Here is an 18,270-nt window from a genome sequence, read left to right on the forward strand (position 1 = left end):
CAGAAATAAATTTCAGAACTGAAAAGGCAAACCTCTTCCAGTTCCTCCGCTTGGACACCAGCAATGCACTGCAATCAAGTGGCCCTGTTTGCTGTCTGTGTGACCACAAGCAAGTTACTCAGGCTATTTGTTACATAACTCCTACTGAGGTAAACGAGGAATAATTAGAGAAAAGTATCGTCACTTAATTCTTCTAAGAATTAGTTTACAGCCGGGTGTGGTGGCACATGTCTTCAATCCCAGCATTCAAGGAGGCAGAGGCAGGCAGATCTCTATGAGTTCAAGGCCAGCCTAGTCTACAAAGTGAGTCCAGGAGAGCCAAGGCTACACAGAGAAACCCTGCCAAAAAAAAAAAAAAAAGAAAGAAAGAAAGAAAGAAAGAAAGAAAGAAAGAAAAACTTACAAGATGCAAGGCACTTGGCACTTTGGCTGGCACACAGGAAGTGCTGACAGCTGCTTATCCGTGATCTCTCCTTCCTGACGATTACACACATGTTGGCTTTCTGTCTTCTGTCCTTTGTGTCTATCCTTCCTTTTTCCTGATTTCATTTTTCCTTCAACTCATAGAGACACTTCTAAAGAGTATCTTGTACTGTCCCTCACCATCAGTTTAATTTTCTCCTAATTATAACTCCAGTGGTTGCCTTATTTCAAATATGCTTGTTGGGGGCTTGAGATGGCTCAGAGAATTCTAGCAGCCATGTTCAGTGGGTCACAATCTCCTGTAACTACACTTCCAGGGTCCTTTTCTGGACACCACATAATTAATGGCCCTTCACTGTGGTGCACAAACACAGAAAACCTTTTTTTTTTTTTTTTTAATAAACATATTTTTGTCTGATGTCTTGTTGCAGCCGTTTCTCCAAACAGCATTCCCTTTTTTTAAACTTTTCCATATGTAGCATTACTGTTTCCAGGTCTGGTACTGTCAGCCAAGGAGGGGAGTCACTCTAGCCCTTCTGTCAAATAACTGGAGATGTTTCACCTTTGAGGTATAAAAACTTGTTTGTTGGAGTCTTCTGTGTATACTCAAGGGCACGCCGACAGATTCGCTTTAAGTGCTAGGCAAAGAAAGCTCCAGAGAGCCCTGCCAACAGGTAAAATACAGTATCACCACCTCTTTCTGGTCTCTTTTTTTTAAAAAAAAGTGTGGGTCGTCTCCAAAGACAAGTGTGGGTAACGACGACTATCTTCAAAACGATAAAGATCATGTGAATAAGAATGAGGGCCAGGTAATAAAAGAAGGGCTGAATGGTGAAATGTACCCTTGCGTTTTGAAATTCTCCAGTGTGGGAGGTCCAGACCCTTGGGAGGTGGAGAAGGTGGATCAGGATTTCCAGGCCAGGCACGTGTACACACAAAGTTCGAGGTCAGCCTGAGGAGTATGAGACCCTGCCCCAACATGTCCCCCCAAAAACCCTGCGGGTGTGTGAGTCTGTTACAAACACTAATACGACCACCTCAACTCACAACCCGGGCCACCACACACAAACTCCCCGACACACCAGGAGAGGCCGCAACAGGAGCGAAAACCCGGGGAAAGCAATGCACAAGTGCCGCGCGTTGTATTCTGGGAATTGTGGTCCCTTGCGCTCCCGGAGAGAAGAGGAAGGGTCTGCCCGACCGGAAGTGACCACCAAGCCTACGGTGGGCGTGGAAAACGGTGCGTGTTGGGTCGTTCCCACGACGTAGGCTGACTGCTCGAGGTCTGGTGACCGTCCCACGCTTCTGGATCCAGGCTCCTGAGGCGTGCGTCACCAGACTGGAGTCCAGGTATCACCATGGCAACCCCCGGCGCCCGGGGGGCGTGACGTCACCCCCGCGGGCCCGCGAGCCGCGGCCTGCGCGAGAGGAAGCCGGGGAGCCCGGGAAGGGGGCGCGCCTCCCCTCGGCGTTGCCGGGGACCGCCCGTTCCCCGAGGCTTTGTTCCTTTGTTCTGGGCAGGGCCCGCCGAGGGGCCGGGCTGCGCGGCCACAGGTGTGTGCCCTCGGACAGGACCTCGTGGCTGCTCTGCACGGCTCTGAGGTGCGACGGTCAGCGCGCCTCGTGGGTCTGCTAGGCCAGTCGCGGAGGGCATCAGGCACCCTGCCCTGCGAGCGGAGCGAGGCACCCGGACTGAAGCTGCCTGGGGATCCACGTGTCCGGCGATGGCAGGTAACGGGGACGTCGCAGGTGATGGGGATGACCAGGGCGGAGCAGGCTGGCGGGGGCTGGACGGAGCTGGGAGGAGGAGGGAACGTAGTGAGGGTTGAAGGAAACCAATTACACCATCTAAAGGGAAAGAACTGATTTGAAAAGGAACAGCAGTTCGGAATATCTGATACTCGTGATATTTCTCTTCATTATATTTTAGAATAATATTTTGTAGCAAAAAAAGACCTCCTAAATGCAAAAATTAATTTTGAAATGCTTTGCAGATAGCAATTTTTCAAGCTTGTGCCAGTGCAAGTGTCTCTGGCCTTAAACTCGCCATTTTAGGTGGAAACTAGTTTTTTTTTTTTTTTTTTCCTATCAAAAGTTCCTGTTCCTTTAATGTCTGTGTAGATATTAAAAGCGTTAGAGAGTGTCAGTTCTTTGACAAGGTTGCCCTTACCTGTGAATTCAGCTGTTAGAACTCAAGTTCCCTTTCAAGTAGCCGAGCCTCATTTCCTTTGGTAGGTCCATTTAAGATCTCTGGACGTCTTAAAGAAGGCTTTTCTTAGGGAGCATTTTTTTAGATTTTGTTTTATGTGTAAGAGTGTTTGCTTGCTTGTCTTTACTTTCATTAGGTATGTGTGGTACGTCAATAAACTCACAGAAATCCACCAATTTTTGCTTCCTTGGTGCTAAAGACATGCACTGTCATACCCTGCTGTTTACTCACATTTTATGTCCGCAGGAATGTCTTGCCTCACTTAGTGAGCGCCTCAGATTTATCTCTATGAACCATGTGAATAGTGAAGTACCAAGAGACAAAGCTGAATTTTTTTCTTTTTTTTTCTTTTTTTTTTGGTTTAGAAATCACAACTATTTTATTAATGTGTATTTTTTCCAAGAGGTCTAAGTACAAAGCTGACTCTTAAGGCATTTTATTTTTTTTGTGTGTGTGTTTTTTGTTTGTTTCGTTTTGTTTTTCTCTGAGCCTACTCAGGATCATACTCAGGCCTCAGCTGAGTCTTTTTGGGGGTTTGGGAGGTTCTGACACATAAAGAAGAAATATAGTTGTTATTTCCAGGAAGAAAAGAAGTTCTTCTGGACTGCTGGCAGCAGCAGACCTGATAGATTCACCGTGACCTCTTCCTTCGTAGGCCTGTCCATTGCAGACTCTGCCAGTCTCCACGAGGGACATCCCCTACTCCCATCAGTTAGTTGTCGGGTAAGTTGGGATTCTCCTAAATGCTCCTTCTGAGAGTAATGCGTCTTTTATCGCGAGGTGTGCGTTTACCCCCAGGTCATTGTTGGTGGGTCTTTCTGTACTCTCGTCTGCCCTGTGGTCTCACTGGATCCCGCTCGGCCTCTCCAGCTTCAGCGGCATAGTCACTATTTACCTCTTACCTAGTATCTTCTAACGCTCCTGCGGTGGGGGAAAAAGAAGCACAACATTTATTTCTTTACTTGAGTAGAGTAAAATGGCTAGTAAAAATAAAATAGGCAAATTTACAAAAAACGAAATGAGTGCTTTGGTTATTAGGGAATGGAGAGATGTATGTGGTTTGCAAAGGACAGAGTTGCATGAACAATGTGGAATTGTACTCATCCAAGGACAAGTGACATTTGAATATTGGAGGAAGAGAAGTGTGAGGAGCGGAGTTTAGACATGGAGAGGGCTATAACCAGAGTTGGGCAGGTGAGCACTGTAACAGTCATAATTTCCAAAAGATATGGAGGAAATGGCTCATTTTGGAAAATTAAAAAAATAAAATTGAATGAGGTCAGAATATGAAAGAACTAAATAGCACATGAGAAGTGTAAAGGCTTATAGTGCAGGTCATCTGTGGATCATAATAGATTTAATGTAGGAAAAATTTTTTCATGAGTCTTAATCTCAAGACCTCCCTTCAGCCCACCCACACAATTTCTTCCCAATTTCAGCTTAAGTCCTTTTAGCATCACTTTATTTTTTATTGCCGAATATTGTAATAATAAACTGCATACATTTAAGGTATATTGTCATTCCTCTGTATCTTTGAGGAGTTGGTTTTAGGACCTCTAACAGATACCAAAACCAGTAGATTCTGTCCTTTAACATAAGATGGCACAATGTTTGCATATAACCTATCCACATCCTCTGAATCATCTTATATACCTTATATATACTTATATATCTAATACATTGTAAATACTGTGTAAATGCAATATGAATTCTATACAGTAGCTCTACCGTTTTGTTTAGGGAATAGGGACAAGAATAGTATCTGTGCATGTTCTTTGATATAATTTATCTACAGTTGATTGAATCCAATGATGCAGAAGGTCAACTCTCATTGGGTAATGAGAGTTACCCAATGAGTTTAAATGAGAGTTTAATATATGTAGAGGTTCATAAAACCACCATCATGTTCCAGGTAGTGAGTGAACATATCCATAGTCAGAGAACATACTTCTTGTGACTTGAATCCTTTTAAATTTATTAAGATTCATTTTGACTTTTCTTTTGCTTAGAATGTGATCCATCTTACAAATGATCAGAGAGCACTGTGAAGGAATATAAATTTGCCCATATTGGTTGACTACATAGGATACATATATGTATAACATATATATATGTGTGTGTGTTGGTTTCCTATTGTTACTGTAGTTAATTCTAATAAGCTTAGTTTGCTCAAAACCATAAAGGCCAAAATCCAAAATGAAGCTGGGAGTAGTGGCATAGGTCTTTTCTCCTAGCACTTGGGAGGCAAAGGCCAGCCAGGATTATTTAGCAAGACTGTCTGTCAAACAAACAACCCCACAATGTAATCTTTAAGCCAATAGGAATATTTGGGTATGTTGTAAAGGTATAAAGAGTTCTATTTACCTTTTGGCCAGTAGTTAATTGTATGGTATATCCATTGTATCTTAATTAATTTGGGAACTTCTTAATTCTATCCAACTCTTAAATGCATGGGCCTATCTTCAGCTGTTTTATTCTTACTGAGTTTTATTCTGTAACATTGCACTGTTTCGGTTACTTTTAATTTGGTGTCCTTTGAAATGTAATAGGGCAGTTGGGTGATGGTGGCATATGGGTTTAATCTGAGCACCTGGCAGGCAAAGGCAGGTGGATCTCTGAGTTTGAGGTCAGCCTGGTCTACAGAGTGAGCACCAGGATAGCCTGGGCTACACAGAGGAATCCTGGGAATCCTGTCTCACTTTAGCTCCCCCACACCCCCAAAAGAAATGTGATAGGGCAAGTCTGTCAAAGCTGTTGGATATTCCTGCACATTATCGATAGTAAAAATGTAATTGATGATAGCAGGTATAATGTTAGTACTTGCTATATCTTAGAACTCAGGGATAAGGGGAAGGAATAAGGACAGCATTAGCTAGTAATGACTGAACGCTTAGATTCCTAAATTAAGCACTTCACAGAGGAAAAAAAGTTTTTTGTGTTTGGTTTTTGCTGAGGATTGAACCTAGGGCCTTCCCCATGCTCTGCCAATAAGCCATATTACCATCCTTCACATGGAACATTTATTCTGTTCTTAATACCAATCCTATGGGTGAGGTTCTATTTTAAATTTTTCTCTAAAAGTGGACATACTAGTGACATTTTAGTATTGCTTTTAGTAAAAAGCCTTGCTTCTGTAAATATTATTAATTTTATCTATTTCCTAAGACTAAGTCATAGAATACTTCTTGTCTTAGGAATCAGTGACCTTCAAGGATGTGGTTGTGAATTTCACTCAGGAAGAATGGAAACACCTGGATCCTACACAGAGAAATTTGTTCAGAGATGTGACACTGGAAAATTATACGCACCTAGTCTCTATAGGTGAGTGTGAGGTTAAGATAAGGATGTGGGAAAGGGTACCCACCTGGTCTCTGTAGGTAAGGGTAACCCACAGTTTATATGGTGTGGGGAGGCAAACATACCCCTCGCCTCTGTAGGTGAGGGTAGCCCCAAGTCTGGCTGGGCGGGGGGAGGCACATTATCTCTTGCATTTAGATGTGATTGGCATCTAAGCTTACGAACCAGCAATTTTAAATTTTGGAAGTTTCTCCTCGTTATTAAGTGGAGCAGTAAACTAATCCTCCTCTCCTCAGATCAGCTTCTCAGTTGCCCCATTGTTACGACAGTTGACATGCTAATTCATCACACCAGATTTTTTCCATGGGGAATATCTTAGAGACATAGTGGTGAGATTGCATTCTGATATGGTGCTTTTTCCTTATTGCAGACAGATTCCTTTTTTTCCCCCTCTGAGCAGGACTCCAGGTTTCCAAACCTGATATGATTTCCCAACTAGAGCAAGGGACAGAGCCATGGAGTGAGGAGTCATCCATTCCTGTTGGTTCCTTGGAAGGTAAGAAGTGTGTGACAACAGAGCACTGCCCTCTCCTGCTGGCACCCCCTGTGGAGAGATGGGAACCATCAGAATATAGATGCTATTTTGTACTCCCTGTAGAGGAGCAGCCCTCCTGATTTCTCTGAAGCAGACCTCTAAATCTGCACTTTGCATTCTCTCTTTCCCACTTCCAGGATTGTTCCTTCATTCCTTCATTTTCTGCTTTAGGGTTCCATCTCTGTTAGCACCACACAGAAACACACCTATTTCCAGATGCCTTCACTCAACACTGGCTAAGTCTCTTTTCTGTGATCCCAACTAAAATAAAAAGAAAGTGAGTTCTACACCTGTAGCCTTTGTTTTGTTTTGTTTTGTTGTTATTTGTTTTAACGGACTTACTCTCTTCTTATTCTCATGCATAGTTTTTTTATATTTTGTTCCTTTATCATTCTGTCCTTGAGGTTCTGAGTAATTTTTTTTTTTTTTTAAATCATCAGTTTCCAAACTGCACAAGAAATTTCTTAAAGGGCCTGAGTCTGGGATAATCTAGTCACTCTGTTTATGCTATTCACAATAGCCTAGGTGCCTATGACAGGACTAGATGAAGAATATGTGGTACATCTACACAATGGAATTTTATTTAGCCATAAAGAAAATTAAATTATGACATTTGCAGGACTTTATGTTCCTCCTGTTCTAGTTTCTTCAGGACTGTCATGGTAAAGAGATGTTAAACTTCGTCAAATACCTTTTCTGCATGTATTGAGATGACCATGTTTTTTTTTTTTTTTGTCCTCAGTTTTGTTATATGTTTTATTTCATTCATGTATATATTGAATCAGCCTTGCATCACCAATGTAAAAGTCATGGTTGCTGTGTATGATCTTAATGTTGTTTTTTTTTTTTTTAATTTGGCTTAAAAGTATCTTGTTGCAAGTTTTTATACATATATTTATCAAGGAGTTTAGTCTATACTTTTGTTTTGTGTCCTTATTTGATTTGATACCAGAGTAATACTAGCTTTTTAAAATGGGTTTGGCATCACTCTGCTTTTTTCTTTTTGTTGTCGTTGTCATTCTAGAACCTTGCAGTTAGGGGCAGGAGAGATAGCATATGGGTTAAGAGAGTTTGATGCTTTCCAGAGTACCCAAGTTCAATTCGTGGTAGCATAGTATGGCTCACAACCATCGTAATTCCAGATCCAAGGACTCTGACACCCTTGGCCTCTTCAAGCACAAGCACTCATGTACATATGCCCACACATATAATTTTTTTAAATGATAAAAAACTATCTATGCACATTGAGGTATATCATTAGATTATTTATTTGCCGTTTTTCTTTTTTAATTATGTGTAGGTGTGAACATTGCATGTGTGTATGTATGTGTGACACCCATCCCTCTGGTTCTCTTTTTTTTTTTTTTTTTTTTCTAGCGGACAGTGGTTAATCTATACACTTGTAGCTATAACCTTAGAATTGTATTAGCTCTAGCCAGGAGGTTCTGGTAAATTGTGCTATCATTTTCTTTTGATTCTAGAAAGTTTTTTATTTCCCCCTTGATTTCTTCAAGAGCAGCAATGCTTTAATTACTAACCCACCTCTCTAGCTCCAGGGTAACAATCTTCGTGGTTAACTTATTTTCAGGGTTTGCAGTATCAAGCCTTGCTTTTCTGGCTTTTAGGGTTGTTGACGAGAGATGTTATTCTGCTACTTCTCTGTTATATGTGGGTTATTATTTTTCCCCTGTACTTACAGTTTTTAGTACTTTTTTTTTGTAATTTTAACATCTTGACTATTTCATTTTGTTCATGTCTACTTATAATACCGTATGGTTGTGTGTGGATGTCTTTTTTTTTTTTCCTGTAGGTTTGGGTAATTTTTTGCCTTAATTTCATTAAATTGTGCCTTTAGACTTCATCTCAGTTCCTTCTTCTCCAGATTTCTTAGATTTTGTCTCTTGAACTTATCCCAGAGTTCTTGGAAGATTTGGTTAGTCTCATTAATTTTTCTTTTCTTTATTTATGTCTAAATGTATCATTGTCTCAACCTTGACCTTCATCATCTCTTTTATTTGCCGTCTTGGAGGCTTACTGCCTCTGTCTGCTAACCTAGGCCTAGAATGTTTTGAGCACCTGAGACTTACTGCTTAATAAGCTCATTCTGCCTTCACCTGTATCTGATTTGTGCTCTTATTCATTCTCTCTCTCTGTGTTAAACTCTCCTGATACTGCCTACTCTCTCTCAGTCTCTGAGGTGCTCTCTTAAGTAACTTCCCTCTCCTCTCTCATGGGAGTGGGCATATCCTGTTAGTCAAATCTTTCTCTAATTTGTCACTTTTTCTGCCACTCAATTAACCATCACTTACAAATACGGGTGCTTCCTTCTACAAAGTAACTTTACCTTCATTGTTTGGTATTAAAGGCATGTATCATCATGCCTGGACATAGCTTTTCTTTATCTGAGACTTACTATATACCAGGCTGGCCTTGAACACAGATCTTGCCTCTGTCTCCTGGGTTAAAGGCATGTTTGTATTCCAGCTGGATCACACAGACCTAAAAGGTCTTTGAATGTGATCTCTTGCCAGAGAAGTCATGATCTGAATTAAAATTCCTCTACAACTCTGCTTGGTCTTATCTATTAATACTACTTTCTACTGGACTTTTTAAAAAGATTTATTTATTTGTGTGTGTGTGTGTGAGAGAGAGAGAGAGAGAGAGAGACTATTTGGCCTACATGTATGTTTCTTTACCATATGAATACCTGGTGCCCACAGAAGGCAGAAGAGGTTTTCAAATCTCCTGCACCTAGAGTTTCAGGTGATTTTGAGCCACTATGTGAGTGCTGGAACCAAACCCAGGTCCCTTGCAAGAGCAATAAGTGCTCTTAACTGAGCCACCTTTCCAGCCCCCAGTTGCTTTCTTCTTGAGGTTGTCTTAGAGACTCATCTTTTCAGAGACATGATCTGTGATCCTGATGTGTGTTTTGTGTCACTAGTTTGCCTGATTTTTTTTTGCAGTCTAGTTAGCAACACTTTCGATTACTTCTCCACATATTGGGTATAAGAATATGTTAGCCAGTGCCCATTTTGTAGTGGTAGTCATTTTGTAGTGGTAGTAGGTATTTTGTATCTTACATATAAACATCCTATTATAATACTGCTTTGGCATCTTCCGCACCTACACCTATAGTTTAGTCCTTCATTTCTTTTCTAAATTCCATGATGATAGTCTTGAATTTGTTACCTTTTCTACCATAAATTATTTCTTCTCCTATTTACAACTTTTTTTTTTAGCAAAGATGAAATTCTTTTTTTTTTTATCAATTTATTTATTTTATGTATATGTGTGCTCTATCTACTTGTACACCTGCATGCTGGAAGAGGGTATCAGATCCCAGCATAGATGGATGTGAGCTACCTTTTGGTTGCTGGGAATGGAACTGAGGACCTCTGGAAGAACAGACAAAGCTCTTAACCACTGAGCCATCTCTCCAGCCCTCAAAGATGGAATTCTTATTACAGGGTTCCAGGCTAATAATCATAAGTCTTAGTTGAGTCTTTGTCCTGAACTTAAATCAACAATCTTAAAATTTCACTTTTTTGTTCATGAACAAGGAATTTTAATTTATACTGCATCCTTAAGAGTCAGTCCTTTTCTTTGTACCCTTAGTAGTCTCTGGTTACCTTTTTTTTTTTTTTCTTCAATCCCTGGTTTATTTGCCATCCTCACCTAGCAGGCCATTTCTTGTGAGTAGAAGTGTCTATTGTTGTATACGGTGGATGCAGTTGTGTCCACAGGAGGGAATGCTGTAAGCTCGAGAACCTGAGAAGTTCAGCTCATCTCCATTTGAGGTTCTTGCTCTTCTTTGCTGTGGCAGGTGTTTCAGTGACAAGGACAGTGCCTGTGGCCTTGTTGCCATCCTGCTAGGTGAAGTGCTGGACCTTCTCTAAGAACATGGGCTGCCGCAAGCTTAGGCTGAGCTTCAGGTCCTCTCCAGGCATTGCAGGTTCCTTCACTGGAGGCAAGATGACATGATAGGCCATGTCCCAAGTCAGGGAGAACGTGACAGACATAAAATGAGACACCCTCCTTTTTGTTGAGGATACAGACCCGGGCCTCTACCCTTTGGTGAGGTTGGATAGAGCCTGGCTTAACCATGACCAAACAGTGCTTTGGAGCTTCCCTCTTCAAACCTTGGACCAGAGAGCATCCAGGTTTTCCCCTGCCTCAATCTTCTCCAGTCTCTGTGGGATGTCTCAAAGCCTGTCACCGCAGTGCTCATGTTATTATATCCCAGCCACTCACACTCATCAACCTTCTTCAAAATACTGTGTCCTCTGTTTATCTGTCACCACTGTGTCCCAGGCAGGAATAGAGTGAACTGACTACAGACAGCAGAAAGCTCCTCTCCAGGCCTAGCTGAGCACTGGGATGTAAGTGTCCCCAGCATCTAGCAGCTTCTGCACTGACTTTACACCTAAATCAGAATCACATTGCTCAAGGGCACAGGGAACAGAGCCCATAATGACTGGAGTGTCTTCATAGTCAGACTAGTTGAGCAGCTTCTGGATCTCCAGCTCTGCTAGCTTCCACCATATCTGAGTCCTGGACAGTGTCTGCCTTGTTCACATGTACAAGTCACAAGCTTGACTCCCATCTGTGTAGCCATTGTGCTCTTGTGTCTGGAACATGGAGCCATCGTCAGCCACCACCAGGGTACAGGCATCCAGCGTGGCAGTGCCTGTGAGCCATGTTCTTAAAAGTAATCTGCATGGCTGGGGCAGCCTGTGTGGGCATAGTGGGGAGCAGTAGTGCTGTGCTCCACATCGCTGCATTGATGGTGATACCTCCAGCTCTCCTCTGGGACACTGTCTATGTCCTTGTACTTCCTGAGCTTAGCATCTTGGCTAAGAATTTTTAGTCGATGGCGTGAACAGCATGGTCTTCCCTAGGATTTCATGTGGCTAGTGGTGCTCACATTCACGTGGGGTTTGTTACACGCAGGAGTCTTCAGTGCCTGCAGCCAACCTTGTAGCAGTGGGGTCAGGCTGGCACAGAGACTGCTGAGTGTCCCTTGCAGTAGCGTGGGGGCTGCTGTGGTGGTGCTGCATCAGTCTTTGAGGTGCTGAGAATAAAGGTGTGCTATACCACACAGCTTACCTCTTAAGTTTAACCATCTTTTTAAATATCATTCTTACTTGTCCTTAGAGGACACCTATGAAATAGAAATAAGCACTTCTCTTTAGAGTTTCAGTGTATTCTCCTTAGCTCCTTTCATTTTTTCCCCAAATATTGGGGTTATATATTTGAGAACCTTCAAACTATTAGATGGTCTCCAACAAGGGCAGTTTTCTTTTGCTCTGTCCAAAAAACACTGGCATTTTATTTTCTTTCAGGCTGGAAGACAAGACCTGAAAATAGTGTGTCACCCCTAGAACATGACATTTCTGAAGAGCATCTCTTCTTAGAGGCGGTATTAAACAACCACAAAAGGGAAGACTCTTGCAGTTCCAATGTCTTAGAAACATGGAAATCTGAAGGGAGTTCAGAGAAGCTTCAGGCAAACCAACAGATGCTGCCAAGGGCAATAAAAATAACTGAGAAAATGGCACCCGCTTGTGAGAGCAGTTTCACTCTGGGTTCAAGCCTTGCAACACAAACAGAAGTAGCTCTGAAGCAAACTACTACGAAAACAAGAGCCAAGCAGAATTCACCCTCAGTTAAAAAAGAGAAGCTGTGTAAGTGCAATGAATGTGGTAAAGCTTTTACTTACTGTTCTGCTCTCATTCGCCATCAAAGGACACACACTGGAGAAAAACCCTATAAATGTGATGAATGCAACAAAGCTTTCAGCAGAAGCGAAAACCTTATAAACCATCAGAGAATCCACACAGGAGAGAAACCGTACAAATGTGACCAGTGTGGAAAGGGTTTCATTGAGGGTCCATCTCTCACTCAACATCAAAGAATTCATACTGGAGAAAAACCCTACAAATGTGATGAATGTGGGAAAGCCTTTAGTCAGAGGACCCATCTTGTTCAGCATCAGAGAATTCACACTGGTGAGAAACCATACACTTGCAATGAGTGTGGGAAATCCTTTAGCCAGAGAGGCCACTTTATGGAGCACCAGAAGATTCATACAGGTGAGAAGCCTTTCAAATGTGAAGAATGCGAAAAAACCTTCACCAGAAGCACACACCTTACTCAACATCAAAAAATTCATACCGGAGAGAAAACTTACAAGTGTAACGAATGTGGAAAGGCCTTCAATGGCCCTTCAACATTTATCCGTCACCATATGATTCATACTGGAGAAAAGCCTTATGAATGCAGTGAGTGTGGAAAAGCCTTCAGTCAGCACTCAAACCTGACTCAGCATCAAAAAACACACACTGGGGAGAAACCCTATGACTGTGCAGAATGTGGAAAATCCTTTAGTTACTGGTCATCCCTTGCTCAACATCTGAAAATTCATACAGGAGAAAAGCCCTACAAATGCAGTGATTGTGGAAAGGCCTTCAGTTACTGCTCATCCCTTACTCAGCATCGAAGAATTCACACTCGAGAAAAACCCTTTGAGTGCAGTGAGTGTGGAAAGGCTTTCAGTTATCTGTCAAACCTTAATCAGCATCAGAAAACTCATAGCCAGGAGAAAGCCTATGAATGTAAGGAATGTGGGAAAGCCTTTATTCGAAGTTCATCTCTTGCTAAGCATGAAAGAATTCATACAGGAGAGAAGCCTTATCAATGTCATGAATGTGGGAAAACCTTTAGCTATGGCTCATCCCTTATTCAGCATAAGAAAATCCATACTGGGGAAAGACCTTATAAGTGTAATGAATGTGGGAGAGCCTTCAACCAGAAAATACACCTAATACAACACAAGAGAATTCATACAGGAGCAAAGCCGTATGCATGTCCCAAGTGTGGTAAGACCTTTCGACACTGTTCGTCTCTTACCCAACATCAAAAAACTCACACAGAAGAAAAGCCCTACCAGTGTAACAAATGTGAAAAAGCCTTCAGCCAGAGCTCCCATCTGACTCAGCATCAGCGAACTCATACGGGAGAGAAGCCCTATAAGTGTAATGAGTGTGACAGATCCTTTACCCGGAGGATGCACCTAAGTGAACATCAGATTACTCACACTGGAGAGAAACCTGACAACTGTAATGAGTGCCCAAAGGCTTTCAGCCAGAGCACATACCTTACTCAGCATCAGAAGATTCATTCAGGGGAGCTTTTTGGGTGTGATGACTGTGGGAAAGCCTTCCGGTATCGCTCTGCTCTCACCAAACACCAGAGACTTCACCCTGGCATGGCTGCTATAGGAACATCGTAACTAGCTGCTCTATCCACTTTGGTTTTATAGTGATGAATCAGAGCTGGTAGGAACTTCTTAAAGTATTTTAAATTCTCCTTATCACACGAGGGGCCAAGAGCCCATTGGGCTGACCTAATCCAAGTATGCTACTAAAACAACATTGTGACGAGCTATTTTTAAGTTTCTTCTGTAAATGAGGTGAAGCAAAAGATTCAGAGATGATTTGAAAGGTAGTTTGGAGTTTTATTCTCAATTTTGTATACTTTAAATATATTCATTAATAGTTGAACTATATTATCCACATTTTGTCTTGGATCTATAATGTGTGTGGTTTTTTTGCATGTTTTGCTAGTAGAAGAAATTTATGCCTCAGTAACTAGGAATTTGTTTTGTTCCTGTTCTAATGCACTTATGTTATTCAGGTAACTGGTCATTAAATAAAAATAATTTAAAAATACAATCAAATTCAGTTGCCTGTGACTGTTAAAATTTGGTAGCAAGCTCATTGGTATATACCTGTGTTTCCAGTCTTTTAGGCTGAGGGAGGGTCACAGCCCAGGATTCTGAAGTAGACTGGACAGCACAGTGAATCCTTATCTCAAAAAATCAGTATCTCCTCTTCCAACTTTAAAATAGATTTTTCTAGGAGTTACAACTCTAGAGGTCAGCTTCTATGGTGTATACTAGTATTTAACCTGGTCGGACATGGTTTCTTGGTTGGTGTTGCAGTAACAAGTAGACCTGGTATGGTTTAAGCAACAGTTTCATTTCTCACAGTTCTGGAGGTCAGTCTAGAGAGGGTCCACTTTTACGTTTTTTTACATGGCAGAAAACAGAAAAAGATTTTTATACAATCCTGTTCTAGAGTAGTCTATGCTTGAATCTTCTGTACCCTCATCCTAATAACACATTTCGGGGAACGAGTTCTCACCTTATGAATTTGGGGGTGATCCAGTCACAACAACTGACAACAAAAAATTCTAGTGCCAAGGCTGCACTTAAGACTCATTCAGTTGGCCCAGGGTAGGGGACTCAGGTTTCACATTTTTCTCAAAAAAAAAAAAAAAAAAAAGAAAAAAGAAAGAAAAAAGAAAAATTCTAGTCCTCACTTTTTGAGACATAATCTCTATTATGTTGCTCTGGCTGTCCTAGAATTTATATAGACCAGGCTGGCCCTGAACTCACAGACATCTGCCCAGCTTTGCCTCTTGAGTGCTGGGATTAGGCATGTGCCACCATGCCTGGCTGCTGAACTTTGACTTGAACCCTGGAAAGAACAATTGACCTAGACTTGAGTACCCGCCCCTTCAGTTAGTTGTTTGTCCTCTTTGGCTGCTCACATTTGTTCAGTCTACACGATGCAGCTACCAAGTGTCATCCTGTTTATATAGAGAGAGTCTCTCAAGCTCTGCAAGGCAGGTTGATTAGCTTCTTCACCAAAGTGCAAAAACTGAGCCCCAGCCTGAAGTTCTCTCACTTACACTTGGTTTCCTTGTATCAGAATCAGGTAACAGAGTATTGTACATTCTAGAAGATGATCTATATTAGCCACGCTTTCAGCTTTGAATGAATAAATTAAGTATGTAGCAAGCAAGAAGGATGTACAAGGGCATTGGCAATTTTCTCTGTATTCCAAATTTAGTCTTTTTTTTTTTTTTTGTCACCGAAGTGAAGATTTATTTTTATGTGTGTGAGTGAGTGGCGTGTGTAGGTGCACTAGGCCAGAAAAGGGCCTGGGACAGGCAGCTGTGAGCTTTCCACGGTGGGTGCTGATCTACTGCCCATTTCAGGGGCAGTGAGCACTAGGCACTCCCAACCACTGAGCCAGCTCTCTAGTTCTAGACCACGATAAGGTGAGGACATCCTCTGCTCTTCTGGTTCAAGAAGAGACACACAAACCACTCAGACTCCGGTCTCAGATACAAATGGTTTATTGAATATTGAACACAATACCCCAAGGCTGAGTAGACCAGGGATGCAGGAATTCGGGAGCCTAACGGTGACATTGACTAGGTCTCACAGCAGGGTTTTTATAGAAAGAAGCAAATCCAAAAGACATGGGGAGGACAGTAACACATTTTGGCCAACTGTACAGAGCAGTATTACATTTTTGGCTAACTAGACAAAGTATTATCACCTAACCTTTAAGATGAGGTAAGTGAGGCAGGGCTTAGGGTCTTCTATAACTGGATGTGTAGATAAGAATGGTGCACCCAGAGTGTAGCCAAGCAAAGAGATAACAAAGCATGAGCTATAACATTATTGAATCACAGTAAAATATAAGGTCAGCTCAGTTCTACCCTCTGGCATGGTCTGCTAGTACCAGGTATAAACAACTGCTTCCAAGAAGCAGAGTTGAAAAGCTTAAAATTTTGAACTTAATTTCACCTTATAAACAAAATGGGCACTGAATACAAAGATTGCTGCAGCTTTGTTTCAAATAGCTGCAACACTATGACCATTCATCAACCTGTCTTTTGAGTTCTTTTACGACTCCGGCTCAGGTTTTCAACTGGAAGTCATCACGCATGGGTGTTAGAAATCAAGATTGTCATCTGGGCAGTGGTGGTTACAAATCTTTAATCCCAGGGCCCAGGAAGCAGAGGTTGGTGGATAACTGAGTTTGAGGCCAGCCTGGTTTACAGATTATTTTCCTATGGAAACTCTGGCTTTGCTACAAGCCCACATAAATGAACATGCATGGGTGCTAGAATAGAGAAAGACTCACTGTAAAGCCCCACATAATTCTTCATCTTCCATCCTCTAGTTTGTTAGTGCTGGAAGATGCCGACAGTCAATAAATGTTTAAGAAATACGGCAGAAAGTCCATTAACTTTCCCTCTTTTAAACTCTGATTAGAGGCCGGAGAGATAGCTCAGTGGTTAAGAATATTTGTTGCTCTTCCAGAGGGCCCAGGTTTGGTTCCCAGTATCTACTAGGCTCACAACTATCTGTGAGTTCAGTTCCCGAGGTTCCAGTGCCCTCCAGACATATAAGCAGGAAAAACACATATAATAAATCAAGCTGAATGTGGCTAGAGAAGGATGTGGAAGGGGGACAGAAGGCTCAGGGCAACAGAAGCCATCTCAGAGTAAAGTCAGACTTGTTTCTGGATCTTCTCGGGGACACACCCTCTGTCTCCAATAGGCTTCCAGATGCCTGGGCCATGGAATCTCCTAAACAGGAGTCATCCTTAAACCAGCCACTGAGAAATGTAGCTCTGAAAACCAGTCCATGGCAAAGGGATTCTAGAGCCATAGTTCTGAGAATTTGATGGCCCTCATGGTTCCCAAGAAAATCAGGAACCCAAGTGTCAATTGATGTTGGTAGAACATGATGTTTTCAGGGCTGTTCATGTTTAGTCTCTCATTCACTCCTCTAGGCAGAGTCCCAGGGAGGAACTGATAGCAAACCCAAGCAGTTTAATTGGAAAAAACATGTTCAATGGATATGAAGCATAAATAAATACCTAGCAATTTAAAAAAAGCTATTACTACGCCTTAGCCTGAAAAGGTAAGGGTTTAACCATTAAAAAACCCCAACCTTCAAGGAGAGACCAGAATTCCACTTCTTGAGTCATCCCTTTGCTTTGCAGAGAGGATCTTTGTGTGAGCTTGTGTCACATGTTTCCTCACCCCAAACAAAAGCCTTTATTTACCAGTTGATTCTGTCTGTGGTGTCTGGGATCTACCCCAATGCTGCTTGTCGGGCTAGAGATTCCCCCCCCCCTTCTAATTCTTTAATTGTAGAGAAAAGGAAGCTGACAAAGCTCCCTAGATGGTAACTATGTAGCACTGGAGCCGGTAGGTTAAAGATGAGCATGTTGGTTATGGGGCCAGGTGGAGACCACTGGGAAGCAGTGGTAAGAGTCAGCTCTATGTGGGGATCAGAACTTTTGGTTGTAACAGTCTATGTGTCAAAACTGAGTATGTGTGTTTCTATCTACAGCGAAACTCTGGAAAAAAACTCCAACCAAAAATGGTGGTTACTGGGGGCTTCTAGACAAATGGAACACAAGGATGGGGGCTTTTCACTGTGTCTTAAATGTGCTTTATAGGACCCTTATGTTGTCAGGATTGAATTTATTTTTTTCCCTACCTATATTACTCACTCTTTTACAAGTGATAAAACACCATGACCAAGGGAAATTATAAAAGAAAAGATTATTTGGCCTTATGGTTCTAGGGAGTGAGTCCCTTATGGCATGGAAAGCTCCTGGGGCAGCAGGGAGCAGAGAGAGTGAACTGAGAAATGTCAGGTGGCTTTTGAAACCTCAAAGCCCACCTGCAGTGACATCTGTCCTCCAACAAGGCCAGACCTTTCAAACTATCCACACGGTCCCACCAACAGGGAAGAAAGTATTCAAATGCCCAAGGCTGTGGGGGACATTTCATTCCACCACACCGAATGATAGAGGGGCTCTGCAGTTTTGTTTTCATTTAAGAGAATCTATAGTGGGGTTTTAGGGAGACA

General features: G+C 42.0%; 1 protein-coding gene and 1 pseudogene across 2 annotated transcripts; one reads left to right on the forward strand and one right to left on the reverse strand.

The window, feature by feature from the left end:
• Positions 1 to 1,656: 1,656 nt before the first annotated feature.
• Znf184 (zinc finger protein 184) lies at positions 1,657 to 14,251 on the forward strand. Of its 2 annotated transcripts, XM_021656082.2 has the most exons (5): positions 1,657 to 2,154; positions 3,288 to 3,355; positions 5,827 to 5,953; positions 6,390 to 6,485; positions 11,867 to 14,251. In XM_021656082.2, the coding sequence occupies exons 1-5, from the start codon at positions 2,148 to 2,150 to the stop codon at positions 13,813 to 13,815; spliced, it is 2,247 nt and encodes a 748-aa protein (XP_021511757.1). In that variant the 5' UTR covers positions 1,657 to 2,147; the 3' UTR covers positions 13,816 to 14,251. The 2 variants fall into 2 exon arrangements, with proteins under 2 accessions (XP_021511757.1, XP_021511759.1); XM_021656084.2 differs by lacking the exons at positions 1,657 to 2,154; positions 3,288 to 3,355 and having other exon boundaries at positions 5,826 to 5,953; positions 6,360 to 6,485.
• Positions 10,307 to 11,647, reverse strand: LOC110560250 (elongation factor Tu, mitochondrial-like; annotated as a pseudogene).
• Positions 14,252 to 18,270: the final 4,019 nt, after the last annotated feature.

Source organism: Meriones unguiculatus, chromosome 19, assembly GCF_030254825.1.
Source record: "Meriones unguiculatus strain TT.TT164.6M chromosome 19, Bangor_MerUng_6.1, whole genome shotgun sequence".
NCBI lineage: Eukaryota > Metazoa > Chordata > Mammalia > Rodentia > Muridae > Meriones > Meriones unguiculatus.